Source organism: Morus notabilis, unplaced genomic scaffold, assembly GCF_000414095.1.
Source record: "Morus notabilis unplaced genomic scaffold, ASM41409v2 Scaffold206, whole genome shotgun sequence".
NCBI lineage: Eukaryota > Viridiplantae > Streptophyta > Magnoliopsida > Rosales > Moraceae > Morus > Morus notabilis.
In genome coordinates this window covers 552,834-567,957 of record NW_010365213.1, presented here as the reverse complement: position 1 = coordinate 567,957, position 15,124 = coordinate 552,834, and the positions used below count along the sequence as shown (strand labels likewise).

At 36.3% G+C, this 15,124-nt stretch overlaps 2 protein-coding genes across 2 annotated transcripts; one reads left to right on the top strand and one right to left on the bottom strand.

Moving 5' to 3' along the window:
• The first annotated feature begins 2,885 nt into the window (after positions 1 to 2,885).
• LOC21404413 lies at positions 2,886 to 3,471 on the top strand. Its single transcript, XM_010107600.2, has 2 exons — positions 2,886 to 3,153; positions 3,215 to 3,471. The coding sequence occupies exons 1-2, from the start codon at positions 2,886 to 2,888 to the stop codon at positions 3,469 to 3,471; spliced, it is 525 nt and encodes a 174-aa protein (XP_010105902.2).
• A 6,797-nt stretch (positions 3,472 to 10,268) lies between these two features.
• LOC21404410 (F-box protein At1g22220) lies at positions 10,269 to 11,704 on the bottom strand. Its single transcript, XM_010107597.2, has one exon. The coding sequence runs from the start codon at positions 11,528 to 11,530 to the stop codon at positions 10,484 to 10,486; it is 1,047 nt and encodes a 348-aa protein (XP_010105899.1). The 5' UTR covers positions 11,531 to 11,704; the 3' UTR covers positions 10,269 to 10,483.
• Positions 11,705 to 15,124: the final 3,420 nt, after the last annotated feature.

The following is a 15,124-nucleotide window of genomic DNA, read 5'->3' as shown; positions in this document are numbered from 1 at the left end:
CCTACACGAAACAGCATAAATAGAGGAAAAAACACATCTAAAATCCCAAATGAGAACAACTAAAAGACAAAAAAAGGCGAAAAAGACATAGAAATCTCGGGCGAAATCCCTAATCAAAGCAGCAAATTGTGATCGAGGACGAACAAAAGAAGCCTGGACCGAATCGATTGGAAAGACCAGAATGAAATAAGAAATGAGAGCAACCAAAGCAACAAAGCAAAAGAGCTGCAGAGAGAGAAAAGAAAGGAAAAATATAACTGCAGAAAATAGTGAAGCCCAGGAGCTTCACGGAAACGAAGAGAGAGAGAAGAAAAGGAACAAAAAAAATGCCCAGAAGAAATGAAGCTAGAAGCTTCACGAAAAGGAATAGCAAAAGGCATACAGTGTTATTTTGAGTCAAAATTACTAAAATACCCAAACAAAAAACAAAACAGAAATAAGCAACCAAGAATAAAACGATAAAAACATAAATTTAAGACACATCTGGAATTTTTCTAAAGAAGAGGGAGAAGAAAGACCGGGCACTGTTCTAAGAACAGTAACCCGGGTGCCTCCTTTAGTAATATGTATAATATAATATTTTTAAACGTGATAAAAAAATATCACAACAAAAGTATGTAAAGCTAACATTTTAATATAGACTTCACGCTCTAAAACAAAACTCTACTGATAGGGTTTTTTTTTTTTTTTTTTTTTTTTTCCAATACTGACGTTGCATTCTCATACTTTTAATTAGGTGAGCACTCTTCGTCAACAAAATTATGCACATGTCCTTGTTAATTAGGCAACTGGGGGAAAAGATGTGAGGATTAGGAATGCGAACGGGAATGAGCTTTCACACTGCTTTGCATTGTCAAAAGATGATTTCATAATTAATTTCATCTGTCTACTGATCTGGATATTTGTATATTCAAAATTTATTACATATGATGCAGTTTTGTTTAATTAATTAAATCACGATTGCTCCTTCTTTTCCCTTTTTTTTTTAATATTCGATGAGCTGTTGTTTGATAAGAATTAGATAATTATTCATCGTTAAGTCTTACTTGCCCAAGGCTCTTAAGTCGCCTAAGCTCTAAGTAACTGAACTTGGAGGATGGGAATATTAGCTTATTTTGGAACAAGAGAATCATGACTCCAGGGAACTCTGACGGGCTCCACATGTTCTGAAGATCTTCCAATTTCCAAAATTCTACTTGAAAGGAACAATTTACTTATGTGACAGAATTTTGATGACAAATACTTTCCTTTTTTCATAAAAAAAAAAGTAACTAGTGTCACCCCATCTCATAATCTTTTCGTCTTTTTTGAAAATATTTTTCTGAAAGGACATTTTGAAAATATTTAGTAATAAGTATTTTATACCATGTATGTTATAAATTTAAAATGAGGATGGTAAGAAGTTCGTATCATTTACCGCTACATAAGTGTAGAGTTAAGTTGAGCTAAACAGGCCAGTCACTAATCCGTCACTGTTGGCCCGAGCCCGACTCTAATCTTAAAGATGGGTTCGGCGGATACTCTGGACTCAAAACTATTTTCAGACGTAATCGACTCAAAGTGATTTGATATATATATATATATATATATATATATATATTTAAAAATCCTTGTAAAAGTCCGGGTCGAACTTTTTGGTTTTAAGGCCACGACCCAAATATTCCTTTTGGTTCACCGGACCCAGGTCCGGACCGAGACAGGCGATCTTAACATTCAACTATGTTGTGTATCATTATAGCTTAGACTAGAGTTTTTAGGCACGGCTCAACTTATAGTAGATCTGCAAAACTCTTTCATTTAGGTAAAATCGTGATGGCCAAAGAATTTTGTTGTCGTTTTTCAATTTGTAGCTTTCTTCGTTATTATCATTTGTTGTCGTCTTGAAATTGTGTGCCGTTTTACTTTGTTTTCGGTTTTTTTTTTTCTTCAATGTGTTTCTTCAATTTTGACTTTTGTCGTCGTTTTTATGTACATCTATTATTGTCATTTTTAATTCTTTTTGTCGGTATTTCAAGTTTTGTCGTCGCAACACCTGTTGGTCTTATAAGTTTTTCATTTATTAATAATTTTCATCTAATAAGAGAAAAGAAGTAACTGAGGTTCTCTTTTGAAAAATTTACTGAACTTACTATTACAGGTGGATAAATTTAGATTTTTATTCTTACTTTTAATTTATACCGTTTTAATTAATATAATATTTAATTAAAAATTATTATTTAAAAATAAAGAATAAAAATAAAGACGCATAATTTAAAGAATATTTATCTTATTTTTCTTTTCTTTTTCTCTGGGTTCTCTCCCACAGTCCCACTCAGCCTTGCCGTTTAGATGGTCACTAAGAATCAAACGTAAATGTTTTTTTTTTTTTTTTTTTTTTTTTTGTATTGTCGTTTCTCGTCACGTTCTTTTATAGCTGACGAACCCAAAGTAAACTATATATATATATATTGCTGAATAGAAATGGAAACAATATGAAATGCATAGACAACAACTAACACGTCGTTTGAAAGAGGGCTTTAGGGTTCAGTTCGGTGTCGTTTTCCTCGGTGTACGACAAGAAACTTTTCAATATAAATTCTCTCATCATCTTTTCACTTCCTCGTTGCGCCAAATTCTGGTTTTGGAGCAAGACTTCCATGCTCATTGACCATTGCTTACGTCTCTCGGTTCTTTTTCGTTCGTCCATAACAATATTCAGATCCATCTTGTTCTTCTAAATTTTTTTACCTTGTATCGCCCAGTGTAACAAGAGGGCTGATAAATAAGCTGTGATAATTCGCAGACTCAAAGGCAAGCTCTTTACTTTTCATTTTCCCAACTACCAGTTTTATTTCTGTTTGGCAAAAACTCTGCAAATTTTTTTTTTTTTAAATGATCTTCAAAATATGCAAACGCGTTATCTCACTCTCACTACCAGCTATTCCCAGTCTCAGCTGCAAAATCCCCATCTTTGCTTCTCAATCTCAGTCCTCTTCTTCTCTTCCTCTCCACAACCCAGAAGACCAGAACCGAAATCCGCCATTACAGTCTCCGAATACTTGATCAATGAGCCTCAGTTTTCCCCTGAAGCCGCTTCAAAAGCGTCCTCAACCGTTTCTCATCTGAAGAATCCCCAACGTTTCGATTTGGCTCTTTCATTCCTCAGAGAAAGCGGTTTCTCCTAAACCCACCTAGAAAAAACGATCAAAAAGCAACCCAAACTTCTCTCCCACAGACCTTGACAAATCCATCAGACCAAAGTTCAAGATTTTCCATGACTTGGGCTTCTCTCCTTCCGACATTGCCGATATTATATCATCTGACCCGTGGATTCTATGGTATAGTTTGGACAATCGTCTCGGGCAGTCAATTTCGGTGCTGAATAGCGTTCTGGGTTCAGATTCGGCCGTTTGTAAGGCCTTAAAGTCATCTGGGTGGTTTTTAAAGGTGGATTTGGAGAAGATCATGATGCCAAATATCGAGTTTCATTAGAGCTGTGGCGTGAGTTCTTCTGTTATCACCAAATTCGTGTTTAAATTCCCGAAATTTTTCATGCGCAAGCCTGAGAGAATCATGGACTTCGTGAGAAGAGCTGACGAAATGTGGTTTGATAGGAAGTCGAAGATGTTCCTTCCTGCTATTCGGGTTTTGAGTTCGATGTCGATGGAGAATTGGGGGCTGAAGTTGGAGCTTTTCGGGAGTTTGGGGTTCTCAGAAAACGATATATTAGCAGTTTTTAGGAGAGCTCCGCAAGTTTTCAGTGTGCAAGAGCAAAATCAAGGATGTTGAAAGTATTTTTATTAGTTGTCAATCGATTGACAATCTTGTAAAAATTTAAAAAATAAATTTAAAAAAATTTCATATCGTAGAAGAAGATTCAGAATCAGATTTAGAAAGATAAAGAGAAGGTCTTGATAAAAAAAAAATAATGTATTAGATATTTAAATTTAAATGTGATTCTATAAAGAGATAAAGAAAACTTTATTTACAAAAGTAAATTTAGAGATAAATGAGAGATATAGCACGTGGAGATCAAATAAAGTTTATCTTTAGGATATATATATATATATATATATTTTACACATGTATGTGGATGTTTTTTACGTGCTGGAGTTAGCTAAGAGAAGACTATATGCTATATGTTGAAATCGGTTTTGAAATTTAAAGTGAAGATATTAATGCTGAAAAGGTGAAGAGAAGAGATAATATGAAGGTTGCTGCATAATTCGAATTGGAGATTATGACGATAACGTGAAGATATTTTAGAGCCTATCTAGGAGAGAGAATCATGGAGATAATAGAGAACTTATCAAGAGTGGATTTGAATGAGATTCTCTTGACTTTATTTAAAAGCTTTGTTTCAGAGCATATGTGACATGGATTTAATAGAATATCTTCAGAGTAAGAGTCTGTGAATTTAAGAACTTACTGTTGAGAAAATATTCAGAGAGACGTCTGTGAGTTTTTATGAGTTATTGAGATTGTCCTTTGAGAGAGGGATTTGTTGCTTTTGGGAGGAAGCTCTGTCGGTCGAAGGGAGTTCACCGTGCAGTTAAGAAGACGTGTGGTGCACACTAAACAAATCACTGTGGAGATTCGTCACAGCGGCGTCGTTGTCTAGGAGGGAGTCCTTGAGTAAATAAGTCAGTCCGGTGTCTGTAATTTCTGGAACATAGTGAACTATTTATTGTCTGGGCGTGGCCCCGCAGAGTAGGTGTGCGCACCGAACTGCGATATCATATTGTGTGTTCTTTTGATTTCTGTACTTTATTCTACTCGAACAATTTGAATAGTAAGAAACCCGGATCTTAATTAATCAAGCCATGTTCCAGACAGTTTTCCAACATCATCTGGAACATTAGACGTAACATCAGATCTAACAAGTTGTGAGGTTCACTGACCATAAGTTTGGTGAGATCTTGGAGAGTTGATATGTTATGTTTGGAATGGATTTTCTAAAGGAAGGAGGTTCAGTTGTACGTCCCCGTCTGCTTGATGGCTCAAATTATTCTTATTGGAAAGCTCGGATGAAGGCTTTCATCAAGGCTCAAGATGAAAGAGCATGGCGTGCAATCCTGATCGGATGGAAGCATCCAGAAACAAAGGATGCAGAAGGAAAGGAGATTCTCAAGCCTGAAGAGTGATGGAGCACTGATGAAGACAGGTTGTCCAACTACAACTCACGTGCACTCAATGCAATATTCAATGGAGTTGATGTTAATCAGTTCAAGATGATATCCACGTGTGAATCGACAAAAGAAGCATGAGAGATTCTGGAGGTGGCTCATGAAGGAACAGCTGCGGTCAGACAATCAAAATTGAATATGCTCACAACCAGGTTTGAAACTCTTCGAATGCATGAAACTGAAACTATTTCTGAATTTAATTCACGGTTGTGTGATATAGCTAATGAATCATTTGCTCTGGGTGAAAAAATTCCCGAGGCAAAACTTGTCAGCAAGACGTTGAGATCATTACCACAAAGGTTTGCCTACAAAGTCACTGCCATTGAAGAGGCGAAAAACACTGAAACTATGAGAGTGGATGAATTGATGGGATCACTGAGGACATTTAAAATGAATCTGAGTCAAAATAAGAAGGAGACAGAGATTTCTCAGGGGATTGCTTTCCAATCCGAAGTGGAAGATAATGTTAAAGAAGAAGATGAAGACTTAGAGGAGTCTCTTACTCGATTGACTAAAAATTTCAATAGGGTGATGAAGAAGTTCAACGAGAAGAATCAAACTTCAACGTTCAACAACTCTAACAATTTTCAGAAAAATAAGGGAGCTACAAATTCCTCCAATGATAAGAAGAAGAATATGAGAATTCAATGCCAGGAGTGCGACGGTTATGGTCAAATTCAGTCTGAGTGTGCTAACACTCTCAAAAAGAGGAAGAAGTCTCTCAATGTCACATGGAGTGATGAGGATTCTGAAGGCAACCAGGAAGATGATGATCATGTGAACAACTATGTTGCGTTTAATGTCTACCAAGATGTTCCAAACTGCAGTGTTACAGATCGTGTCACAGCTCATGTTGTAACATCATCTGTAACATTATCTGCAACATCATTTGCAACACACTCTGAAAAACCAGATGAAAACGGAGATTTTTCAGATTCTGACGGTTCCAGCAATGGTGAAGAACTAACTGAGGAGACAATCCAGGAGGCATATGAAACCATGTTCAACAAATGGGTTTTGGTGGTTAAAATGAATAAGTCTTTGCTGGAGCGAGTCGATGAGCTTATTAAAGAGAAGGATGTACTTAAAAGGTTGCTGTAAACTATGAATTTTGGTCTGTTGAAAAGGAGAAAAAGCTACAGGAGATAAGAGCTGAACTGGAGCACACTCAAAAGTCATTGAAGATGATGAATTCCGGCACCACAAAATTGGATCACATTCTCTCAATAGAAAAAGTGAGTGGCGATCGACATGGCCTTGGCTATATTGGTGAGAGCTTAATGTCCAAAACAGTGTTTGTGAAGAAGACGTCTGCCCCTAAGCCTCCGACCTCCTCCACTAAGAAGGTTATTATCTCATCCCCTTGACATAGAAGGTTTGTCCCACATGCTATTACTGCGGTTTACCTGGCCACATAAGACCGCGATGCTACAAGTATTTAAATGCTTTGATGAGAGGTATGTTTATTAATCCACCAAATTCTGCAAACTCAAAGAAGACACCTAACGTGAATATTGATGTGAAAAATAATTTTTCTAGACGTATGTGGGTAAGAAAATCTGATTTGAGGTGTCATAAGGCTTATACTTCTTTAGAAGCATGCACTAATGAATGTGGGTGTAGTGATGCTGGTTGCACTAAGCGATTGACAGGTGTTAAGAGCATTATACAAGGGAGAATGCTACATTCAGGGGGAGTAAGACACATAGAAGATTCAGGGAGAGTAAGCTACTGAAGACAGTTCTAGGGTGTGAATTTTTTTTTTTATATTTTTGTGTCTTTGGTTTATTTTCGACAAAAAGAGGGAGAACAATGTAATTTTATATTTTTTTGTCGTTTTTGAATTTTTTAGGATCTCTTGTTAGTTTTGTCAAAAAATGTCAAAGGGGGAGATTGTTAAGTATTTTTATTAGTTGGCAATCTATTGGCAATCTTGTAAAAATTTAAAAAATAAGTTCAAGAAGATTTCGTATTGCAGAAGAAGATTTAGAATCAGATTTGGAGAGATAAGGATAAGGCATTGATCAAAGGAAGATAATGCATTGGGTATTTGAATTTAAATGTGATTCTAGAAAGAAATAAATAGAGCTTTATCTACAAAAGTAGATTTGGAGATAAATTAGAGATATAGCACATAGAGATCAAACAAAGTTTATCTTTGGGATATATATATATATATATATATATATATATATATATTGCACATGTATGTGGATGTTTTTTACGTGTTGGAGTTAGCATATTTTAGAGTCTATATATGAGAGAGAATCATAGAGATAATAGAGAACTTATTAAGAGTGAATTTGAATGAGATTATCTTGACTTTATTTAAAAGCTTTGTTTCAAAGCATATGTGACATGGATTTAATTGAATATCTCCAGAGGAAAAGTCTGTGAATTTGAGAGCTTACTAGTGAGAAAATATTCAGAGAGACGTCTGTGAGTTTTTATGAGTTATTGAGATCGTCCTTCGGGAGAGAGATTTGTTGCTTTCGGGAGGAAGCTCTGTCGGTCGAAGGGAGTTCACCGTGCAGTTAAGAAGACATGTGGTGCACGCTAAACAAATCACTGTGGAGATTCGTCACAGCGGCGTCGTTGTCTAGGAGGGAGTCCTTGAGTAAATAGGTCCGTCTGGTGTCTGTAATTTTTAGAACATAGTAAACTGTTTATTGTTTAGGCGTGGTCCCGCAGAGTAAATGTGCGCACCGAACTGTGATATCATATTGTGTGTTCTTTTGATTCTGCACTTTATTCTATTCGAACAATTTGAATAGTAAGAAACCCGGATCTTAATTAATCAAGCCGTGTTTCAGACAGTGTTTCAACATCATCTAGAACATTAAACGTAACATCAGATCTAACAAAGGGCATGACAGAGCTTTTGCTTGTTTTTGGGAACCATGATATCTCCTTTGTGGTTGATCATCCTGACTTGCTTCTTTACAGTGTTGAACGCAGGCTGAAACCTCGGCTAGAAGTTTTGCGGATTCTGGAGAGCAAAAGAATTCTTAAGATCAAACCTAGTTTGACTACTGTTTGTAAGATCACTATAAAGCAATTCTCAGAAAAATATGTGCTTCCTTATACTAGTGAACTAGGACTAGAAAAGCAATCTACTGGTTGAGAAACGAGAATTATATGCACCCAAAGTGTTTGTTGTTATACCCACGTTACAGATTTTGGTTCATGACTTGATGATAATTGGTGATCTTAATCAAGCTAGTTTTTAGAAGAGTGAAGTGATAAACAAGCCAAAAGTTCATGGTGCAGTAATCTTTTGCAAGTGTTTTTCAGTACATTCTTGGAAATCAATGTAAGAAGAGTTAGTTACTAGTGTCTGACTAGTGGGTTATCTATCAACCAAATGATTCACTTTCTCACAATTATTCAGTGTTCCATTTCAATACAGTACAATGTTCAAGCATATTTTTCCATTTGAAGTTATGGCGATGCCCGTGCGATTTGGGTTTTGTGTTTCTTATATCTTGGCATACAGTGAGCATGATTGTTGGTGTACAAGGTATTAGAATTGAGGTTGCAACCCATATATTGCTCGTATGCTCATCTTAGATTATGAGTTCGTTTTTCTTTTTCCTTCTGAATCCGGAGACCATCATGGATGGCGTAGCGTTGACGAAATGGTTTTTCAACTTCTTGTTTTTAGTTGCCGTTTTCTGTTTATAACATTGGACATGGCATTGTCGTTTCCCGAGTTGGGGTCTTTTCTTTTGTCGTTTGTTATTGTATGCAATTGCAAAGTCTCTGTCATTTCAAATTTATACATTTCACTTTGCGTTTTTGTTTCACTTTTCAATACTTGAATGCCCCGTTCATTTTACTGATTTGAGTTTAGAATTCAAATTTTACTATAATAAAATGTTCTCAGAAACAGTCACATTTAACTTTTTTGCTACAGTAAAAAGCTCTTACATAAAGTCACATCTCAACTCGAATTAAAAACTTGAATGAGCGAAGTAAACGGGCCCGTTGTTTATTCCCCCCCTAAAAAAAAATCTTCGTTTTCGTTTTTGTTTGTAATTCGTTTGGTTTGCATGACCCAAAATAAGCGGTTTGGTTTGGTTGCAAATCCCTAATTTATGATGGTCGTTTCTTTAATGTCTAATGTTGTCGTCGTTTCACAATATATGCTAATTTTTTATTTTGTTTTCTTTTGTGTCGTTTCTCTCATTCTTTTCCCCCCCCCTGTTACCCATCCTTGTCGTTACCTTCGTTGTTTCCAACTTTGTCGTTCTTATTATTCGCGTTAGTTATTATACTGTCGTTTTGTATTTGGTGTCCGTTACATGACCTTAGTATGTTTATGCTGTCGTTTTTTCAGATTAGTGATGGCCTTGTCGGTTTTTCTCGTACTCAAAGTTGTCATCGTTACATGTAATTGTTTGTTATGAAATTGATACTTACTGAGGCGTTGTCGTTTTACTTTTTCGTGTTGTTTTTTATTTTTTATTTTTTTTATGGAGTGTTGTTTCTTTGTTCGTCTTAAAATTTATCTTTCTATTATTATTATTTTTAAATTTTGTAAAATTTTTAAAATTTTTGTAGTCGTTTGTTATGATATTGTCGCATATTATGATGCCATCGTTTTTGAATTTTCATTTATGCAATTACACCTAAAAAGTTAAAAAGTTACAACAAAAAAAAAATGTATATCACGTTAAACTGTAAATGATATATAAAAAAAATGTCACAAAAAAAAAAAAAAAAAAAAAAAACATCGCATTAAACGATGCGACAATTTTAAGATATTTTAGCGCAAATACGTTTCAAATTATCATATAAGACTTTGAAAGTTACTTCGAGAAGCTCGACTCAAAAATAAACTTTAGCTAGGCACGGTTTCTAGATGTTTTTTGAAAGAATAAATGAAAGTTTATCCTAGATAAAAGAAAACATAAAAAAGTATGTCCTAAAAAAAAAAAAAAAAGTTGCTCTTCGATTAAAACAAAACAATCACATGAATCACGATATTATAATCCAGAATTATAGTTCCATCAACTAGACAACTACGATAAAATTCAAATGACAATTAGATTCAAATGCAACCATCGACCAAACCTGAAAATATTATATAAATACGTTAAGTAGCGTGAAGGTAGAACATCTTTTATTCGATCAAAGAAAGAGACGAATATACAAAACAACCTTACTTCAACCTGCCTGCACTTGCACTAAAGACCAAATTTACGGAGAAATTAAAAAGAAAAAACAAACAAACAAACAAAAAAAAATCTCATCGATCAGTTACCGCGTAAACAGGCAATCTGACAGCCAGCGGAAAACTCGACCAAATTAAAGAACTAGAAGGAGTTCATCTCGAGAATATAACTCCGGCACTTTAGAAGCGACCCAACAGCCTCACCGTACAGCCCTTCCCCGAATGCCATCGTGGCCAAATTAGCCTCCTCCACGTCATCACCCACCTGGGCCCCACTCCCCTCCTTGGTGGGCCTTACCACAACGAGCGTTGCCCCCTCAGCCCAAAACCCTCCCTTGAGCTCCAGCCTCGGCGCGTGCCTCATCCTCATCCTCACGCTCGGCACCCTCGTCCTGTTCCTCTCCGCCACGTCATCCTCTTCTTCTTCTTCTCCATCCCCCTCCACCACCACTTCTTCTCTGCGAACGTGCGCCACCTCCGCCGCCCCTCCGCCGCCTCTCAGCTCCGCCAGCCCCGCCTTGTCCATCACCACCGTGCCTTCACCTTCTCTGTCGGTCAAAACCAGCCTCCGAAGCTCTCTCTGCTCCCTCACCACCTCTCTCAAGAAGTAATGCCTCGCGGACGCCGCAATCAGCGCGCTTATCGTCCACACCACTCTCGTCTTCAGCCCCCTCGCGAAGTCCTCCTCCCCTGCGCCGGCCGAATCGCCTCCGATTGCCGCCGTCTCCGAGTCCCTGATCGCGCGAAACCCTAGGATCACGCAGCTCCTGAGGCTAGTCCCAAACTCGGCCGTCCACTTCACGACGGCGCCTTTCTCGAGCCTCATGTCGCCGGAGGGGAGCTCGATCTCGAGGTTGCGGACCCGATCGAAGCCGCGGAGGATCTGAGAAGGAGAATTCTGCGGCGGCTTTAGAGAGGAGGGATTGGAGAGGGGATTTGGAGAGACGAGGTCGTGGAGGGATTTGAGGATGGATTTGAGGAAGGTGAAGAGGAAGGAGTCGTCGCCGTCGCGGTCGGCGGAGTCGGGAGAGACGACGCAGTCGACCTTGAGGAGGAGCGACTCCGTCTGGGGGACGAGGGAGTTGAATCGCTGGCAGACGGCGCGGCATCGGAGGAGGGTCTTGATGTCGGAAACGGAGTTGAAGATCAGGAGGATCAGCGAGTCGGGGAGTTGATCGAAGCCGTCCATTTTGATCTCTTTGATTCTGGTATGGGTTTTGATGCTAACGATAAGTCTTTGGGACGGGAGGGAGATATATGTGAATGAACAGTTGTTTAGTTGTTATAGAGAGAGAGAGCTCTCAATTGTTTTGGCCAAGTAGGGGAGAGCGTTTGACCGTTTACCTTTTGAAGAGTGGGGCCCCACAGTTCCCCTAAGTGCCGGCTTTGAATTTTATAGCATACGCGCGGAGGATATCTGACCAATATTAATAATATACATTACCTTTAATTGTTTATTTGATCCAAATTTTCAGACTGATTAAGTTGGTTTTTCTAATCACCTTTTTTTTTTTTCTTTTTCAGATGGGAATGGGACCAATACCATATTATTTAAAAAGATATTTTTTGTGTGGCTCAAACACGATCGTATCAGTTTTTTGCTTTTTTTTTTACTGGAAAAAACAATCATATCATTGGTGTGGATTAGGATTAAGTACAAAAGTTCATTTCCACACTGCTAATAAGTGACAATAAATTATGTTTCGCTTCACATTGTTATAATTTTGCAAATTAATCTAATTATCTTGACCGTTGGAATCACAGGTGCGTGTCGTTGCCGCAGTACAGCCAAAATATCAACTTATATCCGGTCAATTAGTGTAAGTTTAATATTTTATTTTTCTATATGTGTATATGTGTGGAAGTTATCTTGGTTTTAGTTTATGGTAATGGTCTGTATGTGGAGTTAACAACAAGGGGAAAGTTTGTTTGTAACGCCTCTAAATTGTTTTGAATCGCTTTTAACTAAATTTGTAAGATTTACTTATTATATTTAATTTCCAAATGATTGAAAAATGTGCATTTCCGTTGAAAGATTCTTACATATAAATCCTCAAATAAGTAACAACAAGTCATACTTCCAGAATGCTAGAGATAAGCTCAGCAAGAGAGGGTAGGTCGGTTCCACATTCCAACCACATCTTTGGCCAAATTTTTGAAGCCTAAACGTATTAAATATGTAGTAGAAAAAAAAAAATCACGTCAATAATGGATAGCTGCACTGGCCCTCCAGATTTGTTCTTTTCTTTTTTCGTATTAACCAACAACGACAAGTAAATGTTCTTCTTTTCATCTTGAGAGGACATTATAAAAGGACCTTTATAGTTGTCTTATGGATCTGTTTGGATAACTCACTATTTTGTGGGGGTCTCCACGCAGCCAATATAATTTTCTCCCAGATGGGAACGAATAACTTAAAAATGAAGCAAAGCCAGCACATCAAAAAAAAAAAAAGAAAAAAAAAAAAAAGGAGTTCAACAAGATGAGTTGTTCTTCTTGGTGTGATGTGGCTAGCACACTAATAGATCACATATTTGATGTGATGGAGGAGTGTAGAACGTGTGCAGCCACTTGTTATCCTCTCTTAAACTAATTGTTATATAGTTTATCCTTCTGTTAAAATCCATATCCCTATTGATCCTATTATCAGAACTAGTTATTTGAAGAAGATCACACGAACATGTAATTATTAAGTGGTCTAATTAGTTTTGGGAAAGAAAATTGCTGTTTGCCCGTTTGTATTAGAGCTATGATCAGATACGTCCAAGCTTTCGTTTTTCATATATAAGTAACGATTTCGTGCAATAATAAGTAACGATTGGAGACGTTTGGTTAGAATCATGAGATTAGAACTATTTTTGATTTACGTGTATTTTTTGTGAGAAAAAATACTGTAACAAACCATGAGCCATGATTCAAAACATGATATGAATCTCCTTATCAAACGTCTTTAAAGTAACGATCTCGAGGATACTTTCTTCAAATTAATCATCATTTCCTAATTGTTAAAGTATTGGATCCATGATTGCTTTTGGTAAGTGAGGACTATTATGCACTTGTTCTTTTTGAATAAAGGATTAAATAAACTTTCCCTCTCTAATTGTTATTATTATTATTATTATTATTTTTTTGCTTTTTGAATATAAGACCTTTGTAAACCAGCCAATATATATTATTTTTGGATGAGATATGTATATATAGTCATATATTTGGCATATATATATATATATGTATTACATTCCGTGTAAATGTCGTTATCTCTTAAACAAGTTCGTTCATTATGGGTGTGTTCGGGAGGTAGAAAGGGATAATATTGTTGAAATCGTGGCGCCTGATCTCACATGGAAGAAAAGCAACTAAAAAGAAGAAAAATCGAAGTAGCGCCGCGGTGCCAAGGGGCTGTTGCACACAGCCTGGGACGAGCAGCAGTGCCGCAGTAGGAGTTTTAGTCGGTTTTTTAGGGTTTTTTCAAAGATTTATTTAGCCTTTTCTTGTAATATATAAAAATACCTATTCTTAGAGGTTTTATGTGTGACGATTTTCTGAAGAAAAAATTGAAGTGAGAGGCTAAGAGAAACTTTGTTGAATGTGAGAAAAATACAAATGAATGATTGAGTGATTTTCTTGTATCGATTTTCTTCAAAAATATAGTGAAATCTGTATAAAATTCTTGGTGTTAATTTTTGCTTTTATTTTCGTTTATTATTTTTCATTCTCGCTAATTAATATAGGTTTAGCCAAGATTTTGTAAACAAAAAACATTAAAAAAGGTTAGTCATTGCATACGATATGAAATAAAGTAGTAACTTATAGTGAACTATAGAAAACTTAATTAGTGACAAAAAGAAGTTATATATATACACACACAAATACATAAATCATGGCATGAGCTTAGATGTCTCTTTCGTATCCCCAATTGACGTTAGAGCTGATTGTTGGGCGGAACAGAATCGGATATACTTCCCCCACTCCTGCTTTTGTATTTATTTTTATCCCTCATACTTACTAATTTACTCTTTAAAAAAAAAAATTGCGATAAGATTTTTTAAGATGGTAAAATAGTAAAATACTTTTAAGTCTTTTTAATTCCATATTTTTTTTTTAAGTAATATTATAATATATATTTGTATTAAAAATATTTGTAATGTATATCGGGACGCAGGCTGAGGCAGAATAAGGATGCTCTTTACACTCACGTCTCGCCCTCATTTTGATAGACAATATAAACTTCTATACCCGCTCTCATCCCCATATCCACCCCATTCGGGAGATGGATACTCACGGGTATCTAAACCTGTGGGTAAAATGCTCACCTTGATTGATGTGATAAGAAATTTTAAATTAACATAATATTTTAATTGACGTGTCATTATATTATTATTGAGACACAGAATGAGACAAAAATAAAAACACACACGAGTTAGATTCCATAAATTATAGACAAGCCTGATTGATGTTGATAATCTAAAGATGCAAAACGTAAAAGCGCCAAATAATCGGGAAAAAAAAAATATTGTTAGGTCCATTATTGCTTATAAAACTCATTTACGCAGTTACACCACTTTTTACATATTATCTTATTTGAGTTACTTTTGTGTGATGAAATGACAAGTTTATTCCTCACTAGACTCTTACATATGTGTGTAAATATATATATATATATATTTATAACATATGAAAACCAACCGAAACATTAGACAAACATGACATTAACACAAACTAATCAAGGTACAAAGTGAATCATTAAAACACCAAGAAGATCAGCGAGACCCATCAACACTAA